This window comes from Pteropus medius, unplaced genomic scaffold (assembly GCF_902729225.1).
Source record: "Pteropus medius unplaced genomic scaffold, Ma_sr-lr_union100, whole genome shotgun sequence".
NCBI classification, from domain to species: Eukaryota; Metazoa; Chordata; class Mammalia; order Chiroptera; family Pteropodidae; genus Pteropus; species Pteropus medius.
Genome location: NW_024349800.1, coordinates 18,771,126 through 18,790,150, shown reverse-complemented (window position 1 = coordinate 18,790,150; position 19,025 = coordinate 18,771,126). Strand labels below are relative to the sequence as shown.

The 19,025-nt window shown below is 34.9% G+C and overlaps 1 protein-coding gene across 1 annotated transcript; it reads left to right on the top strand.

The window, feature by feature from the left end:
• The first annotated feature begins 353 nt into the window (after positions 1-353).
• Positions 354-905, top strand: LOC120621570 (ER membrane protein complex subunit 7-like). Its single transcript, XM_039886975.1, has one exon. It carries the CDS (start codon positions 369-371, stop codon positions 903-905), a length of 537 nt encoding a protein of 178 aa, XP_039742909.1. The 5' UTR covers positions 354-368.
• The last annotated feature ends 18,120 nt before the right edge of the window (positions 906-19,025 follow it).

The following is a 19,025-nucleotide window of genomic DNA, read 5'->3' as shown; positions in this document are numbered from 1 at the left end:
ATTTCGCAAAAGAAGCTATGCAGGACAGAAGAACTTGGCACAAAATATTCTATGTGATGGCAATCCAGGATCTACAATCAAGAATGCTTTATCCAGCAAAGCTATCATTTAGAGTCTAAGGATAGATAAAGAGCTTCCCAGATGACATCAACCACCGCCGGCGGTGGCAGCACCTGGGAGACGGGGAGGGCTTCCAGGGCTGCGGGCCAGACTGCTGAGAGCTGCTGCTCTGTGAGATTTCATCTGCGTCCTTCTGCTGCTACTAACAGGAGATGCTCAGAGCTCAGAGGTGCCCGGGGCTTCTGCCAAGGGGTGGGGAGGGATTGGGGTACAGTTGTTCCAGGGGTGAAGCCCTAGGCTGGATCTCCATGGCCCGAGTGCTAGTAGACGAAGAGCACATCAGCTTCCTTAAGACAGATGGGAGTTTCATGATTAATGATATACCTTCTGGATCTTATGTAGTGGAAGTTATATCTCCAGCTTACAGGTTTGATCCTGACAGAGTGGATATCACTTCAAAAGGAAACATGAGAGCAACATATGTGAATTACATCAACACATCAGAAGTGGTCAGACTGCCCTATCCTCTCCAAATGAAATCTTCAGGTCCACCTTCTTACTTTTTAAAAAGGGAATCATGCTGCTGGACAGTCTTTCTGATAAACCCGATGGTTGTGATGATGGTTCTTCCATCGTTGATATTTGTGCTTCTGCCCAAAGTGGTCAACACAAGTGACCCTGACATGAGATGGGAGATGCAGCAGTCAATGAATATGTTGAATTCCAACCATGAATTGCCTGATGTTTCTGAGTTCATGACAAGATTCTTCTCCTCGAAATCATCTGAAAAGTCTAGCAGCGGGAGCAGTAAAACAGGTAAAAGTGGGGCTGGCAAAGAAAGGTAGTTGGGTGGTCCAGAACTGGCATTTGCACAAATGCAGCAGCACTGGGTGGCATCCTAGTCTTGAGGGAAAACCATGTGAAGCAACTACTGTAAACTCGAGTCATCCTTAAAGTTGATCTCTTATAACCATTGTGTGTGGTAACTCTTCAGTACATGTTTTGTACTTGGTACACAAGAAAAGCCAGTTTTCATCCTTTGTCTGTAGGAGGTCAATATTGATGTCACTGAATTAATTGCAGTGTCCTGTAGAAAATGATATCAATAAATTATATGAAGTACTATTTAAAAAAAAAAAAAAAAAAAGAGCTTCCTGGACAAAAGTAAGCTAAAGGAATTTTTCAGCACCAAGCCAGTATTGCGGAAAATGTTGGAGGGACTTCTTTAAGAAGGAAAAAACACGTACCAAAAATATGAATAAAGAATGGTAATAAGTACATTCCTGTCAACAAGTACCTCAAATGGAAAAGAATTAAGTGCTCCAACCAAAAGATGAAATGGCTGAATGGATCAGAAAACAAGACTCCTACATATGCTACCTACAAGAGACTCACTTCAGATCAAAAGACACACACCGACCAAAAGGAAAGGGATAGAAAAAGATACTGCCTTGATGGACCTAGAGGGTATTGCACTGAATAAAATGAGTCAGATGGAGAAGACAAATATCACATGATTTCACTTACATGTGGAATCTAAAAAACAAGATTAACAACAACAAAAACAGAAATAAACTCATAGATACAGAGAATATTTTGAGGGCTACTGGATAGAGGTGTTGGGGGAAACAGCGAAAAAGGACAAAGGAGTTAAGAAGTACAAATGAATAGTTACAAAACAAATGTGGAGATATAAAGTGTAACATAAAGAAAATAGTTAACAATATTATAATAAATATGTAAGGGGAAGAGGGGCACTAGATTTAGTGGGGTGATCACTTTATGAGTTATATAGATTTCTAATCACTATGCTATACAACTGAAACTAATATATTATTGTATGCCAACTATAATTGAAAAAAACTCGTTGAATGGTATAATGTAAATAGGAGCAACTAATTGTCTATTAAATTTCAATAAAGCCAGGAAAAAAAGAAAATAGGAATTAAGAGGAACATCTACTGCATATTGCTTGTGTTTTCTTGAATCTGAAAGAAGGTGCTGAAATTTATTATATATTAGATTTCTTATTCTGAATTTCAAGGTCAGACATTCCCAGCTTACATCTCCCCAGATTAAAGCTTCCTTACATCTCCCCAGATTAAAGCTTTCTCCACTGCCGATCCCTCCAACAAGAGTTTTTACAGATAGCTGAAGTGGTGGCTGAGACTTGGATATTTTCAGTTTATGCTATAACATGAGGAAAACATTTTGTATAGTTTCCCATCCTACTTTTAAATAACTTTTAAACAAGAGAAATTCCTGCTAACCATATTAACTTCATTCTGGTTTAATTCCAGGAAAAGAGGGTGAAGAAGTGAAAGGGCTGAGGAGAACCTAGCTAATAATGGTCTCCATCCCATCATTGGTAAATTGTTTATATTGCAGTCTTAAGAATTTCACTTCTTTCCCTTCCTGTTTGTCTTCATGAACAAATTAAATAAGACTCCAAATTCCAATTGTTTGTAAACAACAGGAGATTATTTGGTTGGTAGGAAAGGCTTGTCTACAATTTTAGATAAATTTAAATCCTATCTACTAGAAATAGCCAAACATTCATCCTAAACTAACAAACTGTCTCCATCTCAGGTTTGCTGCTTATAGTATGGCTAATTGCCCACTGAGGGTAGACTAAACTGTGTAGAGTTAGAAATTCCACTAACAGTGTACATTTAACCATATGGTAAATAAAATAGGGAATTTTAGTGTATTCTGGTTCCTGATTCTCCTTCTATATTCATATCTGAAGTATTTCCCAAAAATAAAAAAGAGGAGGCAGATTCATCCAAGGGTGAAGAGACATGGGTTTATCTTTGCCTTCTTACTGTCTCACATTTCTTAAATTAAATAAATAAATAAATAAATAACACACACAAAAAAAACAAACAAAAACAAAAAGTAGCAATAAAAACACTTCTTTTTTCTCCCTAGCAAGAAACAGAAACACTGAGCTAAAACATTAAGAGGCCTCAAAAAATTGTCACTTATTGGTTGACACCAAACTTTAAACCTAGTTCTGTTTCTTCGCTTTTTTTATTTTAACTGTCATTTTCTTTCCAGATTTATAGGGATATAATTGACATATAGCATTGTCTAAGTTTAAGCTATACAATGTGTTGATTTGATACACTTATTCATTATGAGATAACTACCACAGTAGGGTTAATTAGCACCTACATCACCTCACGTAATTTTATGTGTGTGTGTGTGTGTGTGTGTGTAGAATATTTAAGATATACTATCTTTGAAACTTTCAAGTATATATAATAGAGTAAGATTAACTACAGTCAACATGTTGTGCATTAGGTCACCAGATCTTATTCATCATATAAATAAAAGTTTGTTCGTTTTGACCAATGCCTCCTTTTTCTGACACCTCCACCCCCATTTTACTCTGTTTCTTTGAGTTTGACTTTTATAGATTCCGCAAATAAATGTACCATACGGTCTTCCTCTTTCTCTGTCTGAATTATTTCACTTAATATAATGCCCTCTAGGTCTATCCACGTTGTCTTAAATAGCAGGATTTCCTTCCTTCTCATGGTTGAATAATATTCATATGTATGTATCACATTTTCTTCTTTTGTAAATTAAATTTATTGGGGTAACATTGGTTAATAACATCACATTTTCTTTATCTATTTCACCTGTAGACAGATACGAAGGTTGTTTCCATATCTTGGCTATTGTAAATAATACTGCAGTGAACATGGGACAGTAGATATCTCTTTGAGGTTTTTACTTCATCTCATTTGGATATACACCCAGAAGTGGGCTTGCTGGATCACATGATAGTTCTATTTTTAACGTTTTGAGAATCTCCATACTGTTTTCCATAGTGGCTGCACTGATTTACATTTCCACTAAATTACATAGGGTTGTCTTTCTCCACATCCTCACAGACACTTGTAATCTCTTGTGTTTCAGATGATAGCCATTGTAACAGTATGAAGTGGTAGCATTGTGGTTGTGATTTGCATTTTTCTGATGATTAGTGATGTTGAGCATTTTTGCATGTACCTATTGGCCATTTGGATATCTTCTTTGGAAAAATATCTATTCAGTTCCTCTTCCCATTTTTTAAATAAGATTGCATGTGGGGATTTTGTTTGTTTTGTTTGTTTTATTTTGCTCTTGGGCTACATAAGGTCCTTGTATTTTTTGGATATTAACCCCTGATCAGATATATAATTTGCAATTATTTTCTCCCATTTTATAGGTTGCTTTTTCATTTTGTTGATTGTATCTGTGTAGAAGATTTTTAGTTTGATGTCGTCTCATTGATTTATTTTCACATTTCTCACTTTTGGTATCATATCCAAAAAATCATTGCCAAGACCAATTATAACGTTTTTCTCTATATTTTCTTCTAGAAGTTTTATGGTTTCAGGTCTTTATGTTTATGTCTTTAATCGATTTCAAGTTATTTTTTGAGTGGTGTAAAATAAGGGTCCAATTTTATCCTTTTGCATGTGATTATCCAGTTTTCCCAACATTATTTATTGAAGAGTATTTTCTTTCCTCCTTGAATATTTTTGGCTCTCTTGTCAAACATTAGTTATCTGTATATGCGAGGTTTTATTTCTGAGCTGTTTATTCTGTTCCATTGGTCTATGTGTCTGTTTTTATGTCAGCACCATACTGTTTTGATTACTATGACGTTGTAGTGTAGTTTGAAATCAGGGAGTGTGATGTCTCTAGTTTTGTCTTTTGTCAAGATTGTTTTGGCTGTTTGGAGTCTTTTGTGTTCCATATGAATTTTAAGATTGTTTCTTCTATTTCTGTAAAAATGTAATTGGAATTTTTATAAGCATTACATTAAATTTGGATATGACTTTGGGTAGTATGAACATTTTAATAATATTGATTATTCCTATCAATAATACAGAATATCTTCCTTTTGTTTGTGTCTTCAATTTCTTTCATTAAAGTCTTATAATTTTCAGTTTACAGATCTTTCACTTCCTTGGTTAAATTTATTCCTAAGTATTTTATTGTTTTTTATGTTATTGTGAACAGGATTATTTTCTTTGTTTCAGAGATTTTGTTGTTAGCACACAGAAATGCAATTGATTCTGCATGTTGATTTTGTATCCTGAAACTTTACTCAATTTGTTAGCTAGTTCTAACGTTTTTTTTGGTGGAATCTTTAAAAGTTTCTAAATATTCGATCATATCATCTGCAAACTAAGACAGTTTTACTTTGTCCTTTCAAATTTGAATGCCTTTTATTTTTTTTTTTCTTCCCTGATTGCTCTGGCTAGAATTTCCACATTGAACAGTAGTGGTGAGAGTGGGCATCCTTGTCTTTTCTTCATATTGGAGGAAAAGCTTTCAAACTTTCACTGTTAAGTATGATATTAGCCATGGGCTTGTCATATATGGCCTTTATTATGGAGAAGTATGTGCCTTCTGTACCCTATTTGTTAAGAGTTTTTATTATAAAAGGATGGTTTATTTTATCAAATGCTTTCTCTGCACTTATTAAGATGGTCATATAATTTTTATATTTTATTCTATTAATATGGTTTATCACATTTATTGATTTGTATATGTTGAACCATCTTGCATCCCAGGAGTAAATCCCACTTGATCTTGGCATATGATCCTTTTAATGTACTATTAAATCCAGTTTGGTAATATTTTGTTGAGAATTTTTGTATCCGTGTTTTGTATCTATATAAGAAATATTTGTCTGTAATTTCCTTTGTTTTGTAGTGTCCTTATCTGGCTTTGGTATTGGAGTAGTGCTGATCTCATAAGATGAGTTTGGAAGTGTTTCCTCCTCTTCGTTTTTTTTTTTTTTGGAATAGTTTAAGAAAGATTAGCATTAATTCTCTTTAAAGGAACACTAGAGATGCCATTTGGTCTTAGGCTTTTCTTTATTGGGAGATTTTTGATTACTGATTTAACCTCCTTAATATCGTTTTTCTTTTTTTTATTTTATTTTATTTATTAGGGCTGAGAAGATTTTTCTTGGCCCTAAGCTGTGCCACCTTGGGAGGAGGGATGACAGAAGTAAAGTAAAACTGCTCCTTTATCCTCTCCAAACTTGTATTTTCTTGGTTCCCATAGTGTGCTGGAACTTCTCCACTGGAAACCTGAATTTCCACAAAGGCTCCTATCTGTAGATGATTGTCTAAGACAGTGTTTTTCAGGGGCTCCTGGACCATGGCCAAGAGAAGCTGGAGCCAGTTTATAGGCCACTCACTGCAAGGTCCACAACTGAGACTGAGGTCTATATGCCTATCACTTGACACAGGCAGGCGAGACTCCTTCCAGGTCACTTGGCATATGGTGCTAGATGCCACAGCTCCCACAAAGGCATTTTCTTGCATGGATGGATGCCAAACTTGGGAAGGAGGGTTGAGGGGGAAGCACACGAAAGAGAAACATCTTATTTAGATCAGCCTCATGATGCTAACTAACATCATTCCCCGCTTAGCTGTCATGAGCACATACTCTATGACAGGCACAAGGACAATCACTTTGCTGGCATAATTTTAGTTAATATTCTAACAGCAATTTGATGAAGCAATTTTTATTACTATCATTATTGTTATTGTAAAAATGAGAAAATTAAGTTAAGTAACTTACTCATTACATGCAACCACAAACAAAACTTTAATCTAATTCTACTTAACTTTAAAAACCTTCATATGGATCAAGGTGTGAACAGGCTTTTTCCTTTGCTTTCCAGTCTTCATTTCTCAATAATTAGATATTATGTATGAGGTGCTGTTCTAGGCACTGGAGATAAAAGTATGTGAACAAGCCAAAGACTCTGCCTTCGACGAGGCTTATATTGTAGTAGAGAAAGCAGATAATAATTGTTTTTTTAATATGTAATTCTAAGTAGTAGTAAGTGCTATGAATACCTCACTTGCTTCTCTAACTTATTTCCTACTCTCTCCCATTTGTTTGCTATGGTTCAGGAGCACTGGGTCATTCCATCTCTTTAATGTGTCTTGCTTGTTTCTCCCTTAAAGTATTATCATAAGCCCTTTTCTCTACCTGGAATAGTCTGGCAGTAGACTAAATAATCAGATTTATCTCTGAAGAAAGATCTCACTGAGAAAATGGCATTTGAGCTGTGATCTGAATGATGAGATATTATCAACCTTGTAAAGGTTGGATGTAGACTATTCTGGGTAGAGAAAAGGGCTTGTGATAATACTCTGAGGGAGGAACATGCAGGACATATTAAAGAGATGGAGTGACCCAATGTCCCTGAACCATAGTAAACAAGTGGGAGAAAGTAGAAAATAAGTTAGAGAAGCAAGAACCAGAATTTAAAGGGCCCTGTAGGCCAGAGAGAAGTACACGGATTGCATACTAACTGAAATGGGAAGCCATTGGAGAGTTTTGAAAAAGAGGGTGGTTTGATCTAAATCATAAGATCTTTATTGATATATTTATATGATATATTTAACATGTATTAACATATATATGAAATATATTTTAAAGTTTAGCAAAAATACATATCGAACATCTAGTCATGGTCATTCTTAAGAAAGGGAATGCGATTAGGAGATAGAGATGGGGCTAGCAGGAGAGACTTTTGCTTTATCTGTATTATTTACACTTTTTGCAATGAGAACATATCATGTATTACTTGAAAATTTAAATTAAAAAATAAAATAAATAACTGAAGGAAAACTTTTATGCGTAAGCCAAAGAAATAAGTCATTATCAGACGTAGCTCTAAATTCACTTTTTTTTTCAGAAAAGTCACAAAATTTATACCCAAGCATAGATTTCAATATCCATATGTTTCAAGGCTGCAAATGAAATGAAACCCAAAATTATCTTTATATCATTCTGAGTCAGTACATATGTGCTAGTACACAAAGAAATTACTCTTTTGTTAACTTGAAACTTCTGAAAGATGATATGAAGAAAAGAGAAGAAAAACATATTCCTGAATTTCCTCGTATCATACAGTTCAGAAAAAACACGGGAGCAATTCTATTATCTATAACTGTTTATAAAAATCCAGTCTGGTATGCAGGTCCAAACATGAGTGTCTTGCTATCAGTATGATCATATACAAGTAGTAAGTCTTAAATCAGGTGCAAGAGTAGATATGACCCTGTGGTTCTTTTCTTTCATCATACATAAACACTCTTTTAAACTATTTGACATGGTTAAAAAAACATATGTATAAATTTCAAACACAAAGAGTTTATCAAAATATCACCATTTAGTAAATAGGTAAAACTTTAGTCCTAGAAAAAAAAGCTGTAAACATGGTTTGGAATCTATATTTACTTTTTTATCACTTGTATTTAACTTGGATAACATCAATATTACACTCATTAAAGAAAATTCCAGTCTGAATTTTAATTGCATGAGACCTAGTGGACTCCATGGCAGAGAGAATGACTAAATGCTTTGGGGTTAATAGGTGGCTCTTAACTTAATGAACATAGTCACCAATACCTTTCTAGAAAATGTGCCAGCTTGAGAAGTGACCCACCCCATGGAAAAAGGATGAAAGTTCTTGAACATGATTCAGGGGTAAAGAGGGGTATTTTTGAGTAGAACATGGTGATGTGTCATTTAAAGTATCTTTCAATTATTTTCTTTAAGAAGTTTGTACCAGATTCTTAGAATTCAGAGGTTAATATTAAACAAAGAGAATCAAATGAAATGCCTGAATCAAAGAACTGAGGTAGCAGAAAGCCCTCTTAATATTTAGTAAGAATTCACCAACTATTCATCTATAAAATGTTCAGGCATCATATGAGATTAAAAGAAAAAGACATAATTTTCCAGGGACAAAGAGATTAATATGAGCACTTTTGTCTATATTTAAAAATAAGAGAAAAATTGAAATTTTTTACATGCTCTAAAATTTAAATAGTATAATTAAAATTTATCAGTATTATTGTTCATGTTTATCTTATTCAGCTAAGGGCTATAAATGCACTCCTAGAAACACCTAAAATGTGAGAGGTATTTATCGCGGAACTACTGAATGCAATGTTCCAAGCTGGATGTAGGGAAAACAATAGTGTGAACATTGTAAACAATAACCAGATAGAGGCTCATGCTCATTTGGACCAAAAGTCTAAAGGAGAAGATGAGTATAAAACAATTAATGTCAATGATGATTTGTTAATAAAGTATATTGTGCCAAGAACACATAATTGGTGATCTTCCCTATTCAGATGGTGTTTATTACAGTCAGTAAAAGATTCCCTGAAGAAGAGATATTTAAGTTAAAATGTGAAGTATTAGTGGGATGTAGTTGGATAAAGAGGTGAGTGGAGGGGTGCAGAAAAGTATTACGCACCGAAGGAAGAGCATGCATGAAGGTCCTGAGGCAGGCAGGAGGGAAATATTGGAAGATGGCCAGAGACCATGCCTCAAGAGAGATCATGCCAAGAGATGATGCTGTCATAGTAGTCAGGTCTCAGATAAAATATGGCCTTATAGACCACATTAAGGATTTTGGATTTGACTTAAGAATAAGCAGAAATCATTGGAAATATTTTAACTAGAAAATGAATTACAATAAAGTGTGTACTATTGTATGATGAGCAATCAGAGGGGATCAGTGGTACATGTGGAGAAATCAAAGAGGAGGTTTTTACAACATCTACATGAGAAGGTGGTTCATCTATGGTAAAGATGCTTGGGATGAAGAGAAGATGCAAGAAATTGCTAAGTAGGTGGAACGAGCAGAACTAGATATGTGGATATAAGAGAGAAAGAAGATGATGTCCATAATTTCTCACAAATTTATGGCAGAGACATGTGAAACATCTGTCAGGATTCTTGCTAAGTATGGGCCAGAGTTTAGACACTTCCAGTTTGCATAGCTTTGCAATGTAGTACCTGTGAAGATATTTTAAAGGATCATTTGGATAATATTCTGCAGTCATCAGGGAAATTTACACCCTCTAGACAATCACTAAGGATTCCGAGAAACTGTACTGTAGAATTAGTCCTTGAAAGAAGCTTCTGATTCTGTATCTGACAACACTGATATTAGCTGCCCTCTAGAAATGTTGAATGAAGTAGGTATAAGGCAAAATAGCCAGGCAAGGATCATTGTCTCTGGAAACTGCACAAGAATTACAAGGAGCTCAGAGAATGCCAGTAAGCTCAGGGAAAGAGTATTTGTATCACAGTCCTTTCTTACGTATTTCTGGAGAAAAAGAAGCTGTTCTTTACAAACCTCCCAAAAGGTGCTGACAGTTATCTACCTATAGTTAGAATCCCAGAAATTCTGAACCAATCTAAGATAAACAATTTGATCTACTCTCCTAATTATTAGTAACAGAAAATCTCAAGAAAAGGAGTAAACCTGTGGAATGTGATGCAGGCATCTACTTAAGTTGGCCCATGTAGAGGATTAGAATTAAACATGTGCATTTATATATGTGTGTGTGTAAATATATATTGCATAATAATATATTACATAGTAAATGCATCAATGTGTGTGTATACACACATACCACCACCACCACCACCATCACCATCACCACCAAATATCTTGTTAGTGCATGATAATTCCTTTTTCTAGGATCTTTCGTGGAGATACATTTCAAAAAAGAATTCTTAAGCCTCCAGGAGTTATCTTTTGTCCTATAGTTAATCTGTTAATAAGGCCAATTTAGCTGTAATGTAACTGGTAATGCATAATGTCCTATTTACTGCACAATTCTGAACTTGCTCAGAGATTACCTATGAGCAAGCTGTCCTTACCCGTGGGCATAGTTGGTTAGGAGACACTTGGTATGGTTTCAGAACCACAGAGAAGACTCAGGTTTTGAACTTGTTAAATGTTCTGGGGAGAGTTATTTAAGACTGTCAGCTCCTATGAGAGCCTACTGTATGAAAGAACTGCATTAGGCATAGTGTCTGATCTTAAAATCTATCTGAGGGATACAGGATTCACATGAGGGTAAAATGCATAACAATAACAGGGCTGTATTTGAAAAAGGGCAAATCAGCATAAAACAAGACAAAGAATATGGCTGACCGTCACTAGAGTGAGTTAGAATATAACCTGAGAAGAGGTATATTACTGGATATGAAACACAGTAATAACATTCCATTTTAATTTATTGAGTTTTATGTCTATTTCCTTTCTCTTTTTCACAGGTTAACACTACCATTATTGGTTTGATTTAATTTGCCACTGTTGAGTAGCCTGCCATTTGGAATGAGCTTGCACTCCATCTGCTGTAAATGAAGGATTTGCAAGTGGCATTCTTCCCTATTTTCTTAAGGATTTACGGTGTCACTAGCTTTCAACTGACTCTACTAAAGGGCTTTTTGCCAGGATACTACCTAATGCCAATTTTTATTAAGTTTCCATAAATATTTATTAATACAATTGTGCCCAAATTTTTCTTTAAGTATCGAACATGCCAAAAGAGGTATTTGTTTTTCTACTTTTCTATGCCCATATTTAAACATGTTACGTAAATACGTCCACACCTAAATCTGTCCTATCTTGTTGATTCATTTTTAAAATTCACACCCTGTCTTGTATAAACTCAACCCAACCATGAAAGTAATTTGTTCATGAGTCATAACCTTACAAACATTGAAGTAATTGTAAAAGCATCTCTTGTTAGTTTGTGATTAGGGTATTAAGTTTGATAACATGCTGTGTTAGATTTTAGAAAAAAAGTCATAAAGGGTTTTATTTCTTAATGCTCAATATCACTTAATCGTAAACACGTACAAGGACAAAGCTAAATGTACATCCATTTTAACACCTTCAAAAATAATCCTCCTGGGTGTATCATGGCAGACGGTGCTGTTTTTTTTTTTACAGAGTATGTATAGAATATAGAAACTGAACAGGTATCTATAGGCATGCTACAATATGCTAAAATGGTCTGTTTATTCAATGAACATAATATTTTAAAATGAAATATCAGAAAAAAATTACCTGCTGTATAACTATGAATTTGAACCAAATATGCTTTAGAATTCATCAACACCATATCTAGCAGTGATTCAGAGACAGTGTAATTCAGTGCAAGAGGACTACGAAGGCAAATACACTCCTATTTAACAAGATGAGGACATCCCCCTACTTCACATATTAGGCTAAGAATGAATTTCTCCTAGAAATATTTGTAGTAGGCTAAGTTCGAGCAAGGAGCACATTATCCGCCAAAACTTTCCTGATAAAGCAGTATGTCAAGCCAACTGGAGAATCTCTTGGTAGCAGAACAATCCTCCTCCTGTATTAACAACCTCGTTTAATAACTTCTCCCTCCACTCACTTTCCCTACACTAAACATCCTTAATATCTGTCTGAGCTATTCCCTGCTCTCCAACATCACCAATATTTTCTGTACTGGGCTTCTTGACATTTCTTATCATTTATAGAAATATTTCCTAGTTGATTTACTAGTTTCCGGCTGAATCCCTTTCCAATTCACTCACTGAACAAACACAAATTTCATCATGTCATTCTTGTTTAACATAGTCTAATGATCTCAATAACTCGAGGATTCCAGCATAACATTTCTATTTATGAGCTCAGGGACTGCCCAGTTGCACTGTTTTCATTTTCCATTATCGTGCCCACTTTGTGCCTACACTCAGACACACTCTGTTCTAACTTCTCTGAACATGCTGTACTCTCCCATTTAGGACCCTTCGCTGAGAATGTCATTGAAAAGTTAGCTCAAGTATTTTCTCTTTCCTGAAGATTTTCAGAAGTGCGCACTATAGGAATGTGGGATGTGATGAAAAAAAAAAGCTTGCTCTGCAGAGCAGCTGGTATTTGGAAGTGCCGATATCAAATTCTAATCCTCTGGCTAGCTGTGTGATCCAGAAATAATGGGTTGGTCACCACAAGTTAACAGTCAACCATATCCATCCTTGTTAAGTGGGTGCTGCCACCAAGGAAGAGGACAAGTAGTTGATGCCTGAGCAACCACAGTCCTTCAGACTCTGGCTATAACAATTTTTTTTGAAATATAATTGACTTATAATACTGTATAAGTGTAAGATGTTACACTTATGTTAATTTGATATGCTTATATATTGCAATATGATTAACACCTTAGCATTAGCTAACACCTCTGTTGTGACACATATTATTATTATTTATACACGTATTTATTATTTTTCTATTTGGGGATGAGAACGTTTACAATCTAGACTCTTAACAACTTTGAAGTACATAATACGGTAATTATTTTATTTTTCAACTATAGTAGAAATTCAATATTATTTTATATTAGTTTCAGGTATACAGCATAGTGGTTAGACATTCATATAATTTACAAACTAATCCTCCCAATTAGTCTAGTACCCATCTGGCACTATACATAGTTATTATAATATTATTGACTATATTCTCTATGCTGTACTTTATATTTCCATAACTATTTTGTAACTACCAACTTATACTTCTTAATCCCTTCATCTATTTTCACCCAGCTCCCATTCCCTTCCCATCTGGCAACCATCAGTTTGTTCTCTGTTTCTATTATGTTATGTTTGTTTCTATTTCTGTTTCTGTTCTGTTTGTTTATTTGTTTTGTTCTTCAGATTCCACATATAAGTGATATCATATGGTATTTCTGTTTCTCTGCCTGACTTATTTCACTTAGCATAATATCCTCTAGGTCCATCCATATTGTGGCAAATGGTAAAATTTAATTCTTTTTTATGGCCGAGTAATACTTCATTGTATATATGTACCAATTCTTCTTTATCCAATTTCTATCGATGGGCATTTAGATCACTTCCGTATCTTGGCTATTGTAAATAGTGCTGCAATGAACATAGGGGTGCATATATCTTTTCAAATTAGTGTTTTGAATTTCTTTGGAGAAATACCCAGAAGTGAAATTGCTAGGTCAAAAGGTAGTTCCATTTTTAGTTTTTTTAGAAACCTTTTAACTGTTTTCCATAGTGGCTGCACCAATTTGCAATCCCACCAATACTGCATGAGGGTTCCCTTTTCTCCGCATTGTCGCAATCATTCGTTGTTTGTTGATTTGTTGATGATAACCATTCTGACAGGTGTAAGGTGATGTCTCATTGTGGTTTTAATTTGCATTTCTCTGATGATTAGTGATGTCGAGTATCTTTTCATATGTGTATTGGCCATCTGCATGTCCTCTTTGAAGATATGTCTGTTCAGGTCTTCTGCCAAATTTCAATTCAATTGTTTTATAATATAGTATTGTTAACTATAATCATAATGCTGTGCATTAGACCTCCAGCACTTTCTCATCTTCTAACTGCAAGTTTGTACCCTTTGACCAACATCTAACATTTGACAAGGAAGCCAAGAATACTCAATGGGGAAAGGATAGTCTCTTTAATAAATCGTGCTAGGAAAATCAAATAACCATATACAGAAAAATAAAATTGATTGAACCTCTATCTCACACCACACCACACACACACACACACACACACACACACACACACACACACACACCTTGAATGGATTAAAGACTTAAACATAAGACTTGACGTAAAACTCCCAAAAGAAAATATAGGGAAAAGCTCCTTGACATTGGTCTTGAATTACTTTTTAGACATAAGCACAACCAGCAAAAGCAAAAAATCAACAAGTTACATCAAGCTAAAAAGCTTCTGCACAGCAAAAGAAATAATCAATAAAATCTAGAAGCAACCTATAGAATGGGAGAAAATATTCGCAAACCATATATCTGAAAAGGGGTTCATATTCAAAATATTTACAGAAGTCATAAAACTCAATAACAAAAAATAAACAATCTGATTTTTAAAATGGTCAAAGGAAGTGAACAGACATTTTTCCAAAGAAGTCATACAAATGGACACCAGATACATGAAGAGGTTCTCGACAGGACTAATCATCAGGGAAATGCAAATCAAAACCACAATAAGATTATCACCTCACATCTCACCGTGACAATTTGCAACCTTGCCAGCCTATTAACTTTCAGAACTTTGCCCGTATCATACACTCCTGTCATACCTGGACTGTAATTTTCTCTGCTCCCTCCTAGCCATTCTGGATCCCTATACTATCTCTAGCACTTCTCACTTGTTGCTTCTATTTGGCTAAACACTTCAATCTTTATTGGACTGTAAACACATATAAGTTGACCTTTGAACAACGTGGATTTGAACTGTATGAGTCCACTTACGCATGGATATTTTTCAATAAATAGTCTGCTCTTCATATCTGTGGGTCTTGCATCTGCAGATTCAATAACCACACGTGGAAAACAGTATTTTTGCATTCTCAACTTCAATTTCCCAACTATAGAGTCCTAATGATGGTTCAAAAACACTGTTTTTATCTGAAGTTGGTTGAATCCTCAAATATGAAGGGCTGACTATAGAGTTGAAAGTTATATGCAGATTTTCAACTGGCAGAGGTATAGGTGCCCCTAACCTCCACATTATTCAAGGGTAGACTGTATATATAAATATATACATATACATATATGTACATATATGTATGTTTATATATATATATATATACACACACGTATATATACACTTCCGATACACACATTTCATATATAAAAGTATTTTCTACCTCAACTTTAGTTTTTTGTACACATTAATTTGACAAGGCTGTATTGCCCTGCATCTTTCTGGCTTAATCTTCTCTCTGTATCTTCACCCTGGAACTCATAACCTATTCTATCTGAGTCACGTAATAGCAATAATTACCATTTATGGTACACCTACTATGTACTAGGCAGGGTACGAGGCACTTTGCATACATAGTGTGATCTTCCCCACCATCCCAGGTATAGATATTATTAGCGCCACTCTAAAGCTGATGAGGTAAAAGCAAAAAGGTTGAGTATTTGCTCATTCACGGCTCATAAGTGCAATACTGCAGCACATACACACAGAAAAGGCAAGTCAGAGAAAGGTAAAAAAGTAGAAAATGGTTTTTGTGTGTCCAGAGTAGTAAAGGAAGAAAAATTAGGGAGAAAAGGGGCACACTTCAGAGCATAGCCCTCCACAGTGAGTATTTGGTATGACCCATCTGACCCAAAATCGCCAGGTAACCTATACCTTCCAACTGCATTCCTAGATCTGACCTCAAGCCTGAAAGATCCAAATTCTCACGACAACTTGTTCTGTTGTTCAGGCCTAAGGAAGGTGTGTCACATAGAGGTAAGTCCAGATACCTCAATCCTAAGTGGTTGGATCAAAAGAGGTTGAAGCCTGAAGAGACAAAAAAATAGGAATCGAGAGTATTACCAATGGATCATTAGCTGCTTTGTTGAATTAGAAAATTTTGTAATAAAAAAAGTCAACTTGGAATTTTGAGAGAAGTGGCATCAGAAAATAAACAGCACTTGGACAGAAATCAAAAGCTCTATATTTCTGCAAATGGAAGGAAAGTTTGTAAAAATAAAAAAGACTAACTAGAACTGTCTCCTTCAAGTTTAAGACCTTAATGAAGTTTCTCTGTTCTGAAAAATAATCATTATAATAACAGTTACCATTTAATAAACACCAATTTCGTGCAAGATGTGTTGCCCTCCTGATCTCATAAACCTGACAAAAACCTTGTAAAATGGATAATATTATCCCTATTTCACATGTAATGAAATCAATTGTTGCAAAAGATTGAGTAACTTCAGAGTTCTCCAGAGAAACAGAACCAATAGGATATATATATTTATAAAGACCAATAGGATATATATATATTGGTTCTTTATAAAGAACCAATAGGATATATATATTTATAAAGACATCTATTATAACGAATTTGCTCACACAATTATAGAAGCTGACTAGTCCCAAGACGCAGTCAGCAAGCTAGAGCCCCAAGAGAGTTAATGGCATAGTTCTAGTACAAAAGCCAGAAGGCTTAAAACCTAGGAAGAGCTGATTTTTCAGTTCAAGTCTGAAGGAAAGAAAAAAAGTCCCAGCCAGCTCTAAGGCAATCAAGCAGGATAAATTTCCTCTTACTCTGGGAAAGGTCAGCCTTTCTGTTCTATTCAGGCCTTCAACTGATTTGTTGAGGCCCACCCATGCTAAAGAGGGTAGTCTGCTTTACTCAGTCTGTTGATTTAATGTTAAACTTATCTAAAAACACTCCCACAGAGATACCTAGAATAGTATTTAACCAAACATATGGGTACCACATGACCCAATTAAATTGATCCATAAAATTAACCATCACACTTGCCTAAAGCTATCTAATTTGTAAGTGCTGAAGATGGGATTTAAACTCAGGTCTACCCTTTTAAAAGCCTGTAGTAATTCCTCTCTGTCAGAAACATGACAACAAGAATTACCTAGAATGTATAACTTTGTTACTTAAAACTTGTGCCAAGATAATAGAAAAATTAACCAATGAGTGATTATATATATAAATATTTATCTAAATATTTATAAATACATATGTAACTTAATACATATATACACACAATTTCGAACATTAGCTATATTGGTAAACCCATTTATTTTTGTACTTTAACTAAATTCTGTATGCTGGAGCCAGTATGCTTTAGAAAAGGGGAAAGGGGCTGGGAGTGTTAAAGGTTCTATGGAATAAGGAGAAGCCAGGCACCTGGATTTTCTTTATTAATGCATGAAAGTTTTCCTCAATGGTCATAAATTTTAGAACCTTAAATAAATCACTTATCAGTTTGATTATATTCAAATAAAGAACAAAAATTAGTTTAAGAAGGTCTTCTTTCATACTTGCAATGGTATTTTTTCTTGTAATGCCTCAAGAGAAAAGGGAGATCACATTTGGGAGGAGGGGTAAGATAAAGAAGTCAATCAAATACAATGACTGATTATCTGAAAAATACAGGTAATCAGTCATTGTATTCTTTCCAGGCAGCTTAATAAGATTCTGAGAATCCAAGAATGGGAATACAGTAAGGAATTAGCTGCCTAAAATTCTAAGTCAATTCTGTTTTGTTCCCATGGTTTCATGTGACATTATATTCTATAAAAGGGAAAATATACTGCTCAAAATACACCTGGTTTGGGATGAACTTGTATGTATAGAAATTACAACTTCTTGTTAAATGAAAAATAGTCATGCATGAATGCTATTCATAGACCCACTAATATAACCGTACGTTCTTTCCTCAGTGCAGTGTTATTAACCAACTATGTACTATTTTTAAACTTCTCTGAGGCTTTATGAACAAATCAATGGCCTTCTAATTCCATCGAAGTCTGATAATAACCTCTCAAGATTTCTTTGGTATCAAATGGTTCTGGGAAAGGAAGACCATTCTGATCGATGAACTGACAAAAATCATCACATTGGGAAGCAATTTGATTCCTAAGATGATTGTACATCTGAGGACTAAGAATTGGTTGTGGTACACTATATTTTTAGGTCATGCATGTCATATATATGCCCAATATGCAGAAATGTGCTGAGTCGCGCAGGTCTGACTCAGTACACTTTAGTTTCTTTTGCTTTCTTCAGTTAAGTATCACGTGGGGAAAAAACTACCTAAAATGTAAGACTTGGAAAAAAAATTAACATCTTGCTAAATATGAGCTTGGAAGTTACTGTTATAAATTTACATAAAGTTAAAATAAATTAAAATTGGAGCTCAACGTGGTTGACCCTTTCATAGAATGAGAAACCGCAGTGTAGAGGGGACAGACTTGAACTAAGAGTGAGACCTGGACTCATACCTCTGAACCTGGGTCTGTCATTATCGGTGACACTGTCCAGGTCTTTGTCCTTCTAGTTCTTTATATATAATGCCTAATCTGAGAATGATAATTAGTGTGTATTGTATTGTAATGCATGCTATCATGATTCTATAGATAAACACCAAGGAAGAGAATAGATGAAAAAAACCTGTGCAGTACTGACAGAAAAAGACAACATGAGTAGACAATAAAATGTTGGCTCTGAAGATCTAGATGAAGAAAGGTAACAGAAGCAAAATATGGAATGTAGTCAAAAGAGAGCAAACACCAAGATTTTCAAATTATGCTAATTATCAATGTGGAAAGAAGGGAGAATT

Bases quoted from the DNA above. Each gene is read 5' to 3' on its own strand.
- LOC120621570 (XM_039886975.1), top strand. From the start codon at position 369: ATGGCCCGAGTGCTAGTAGACGAAGAGCACATCAGCTTCCTTAAGACA.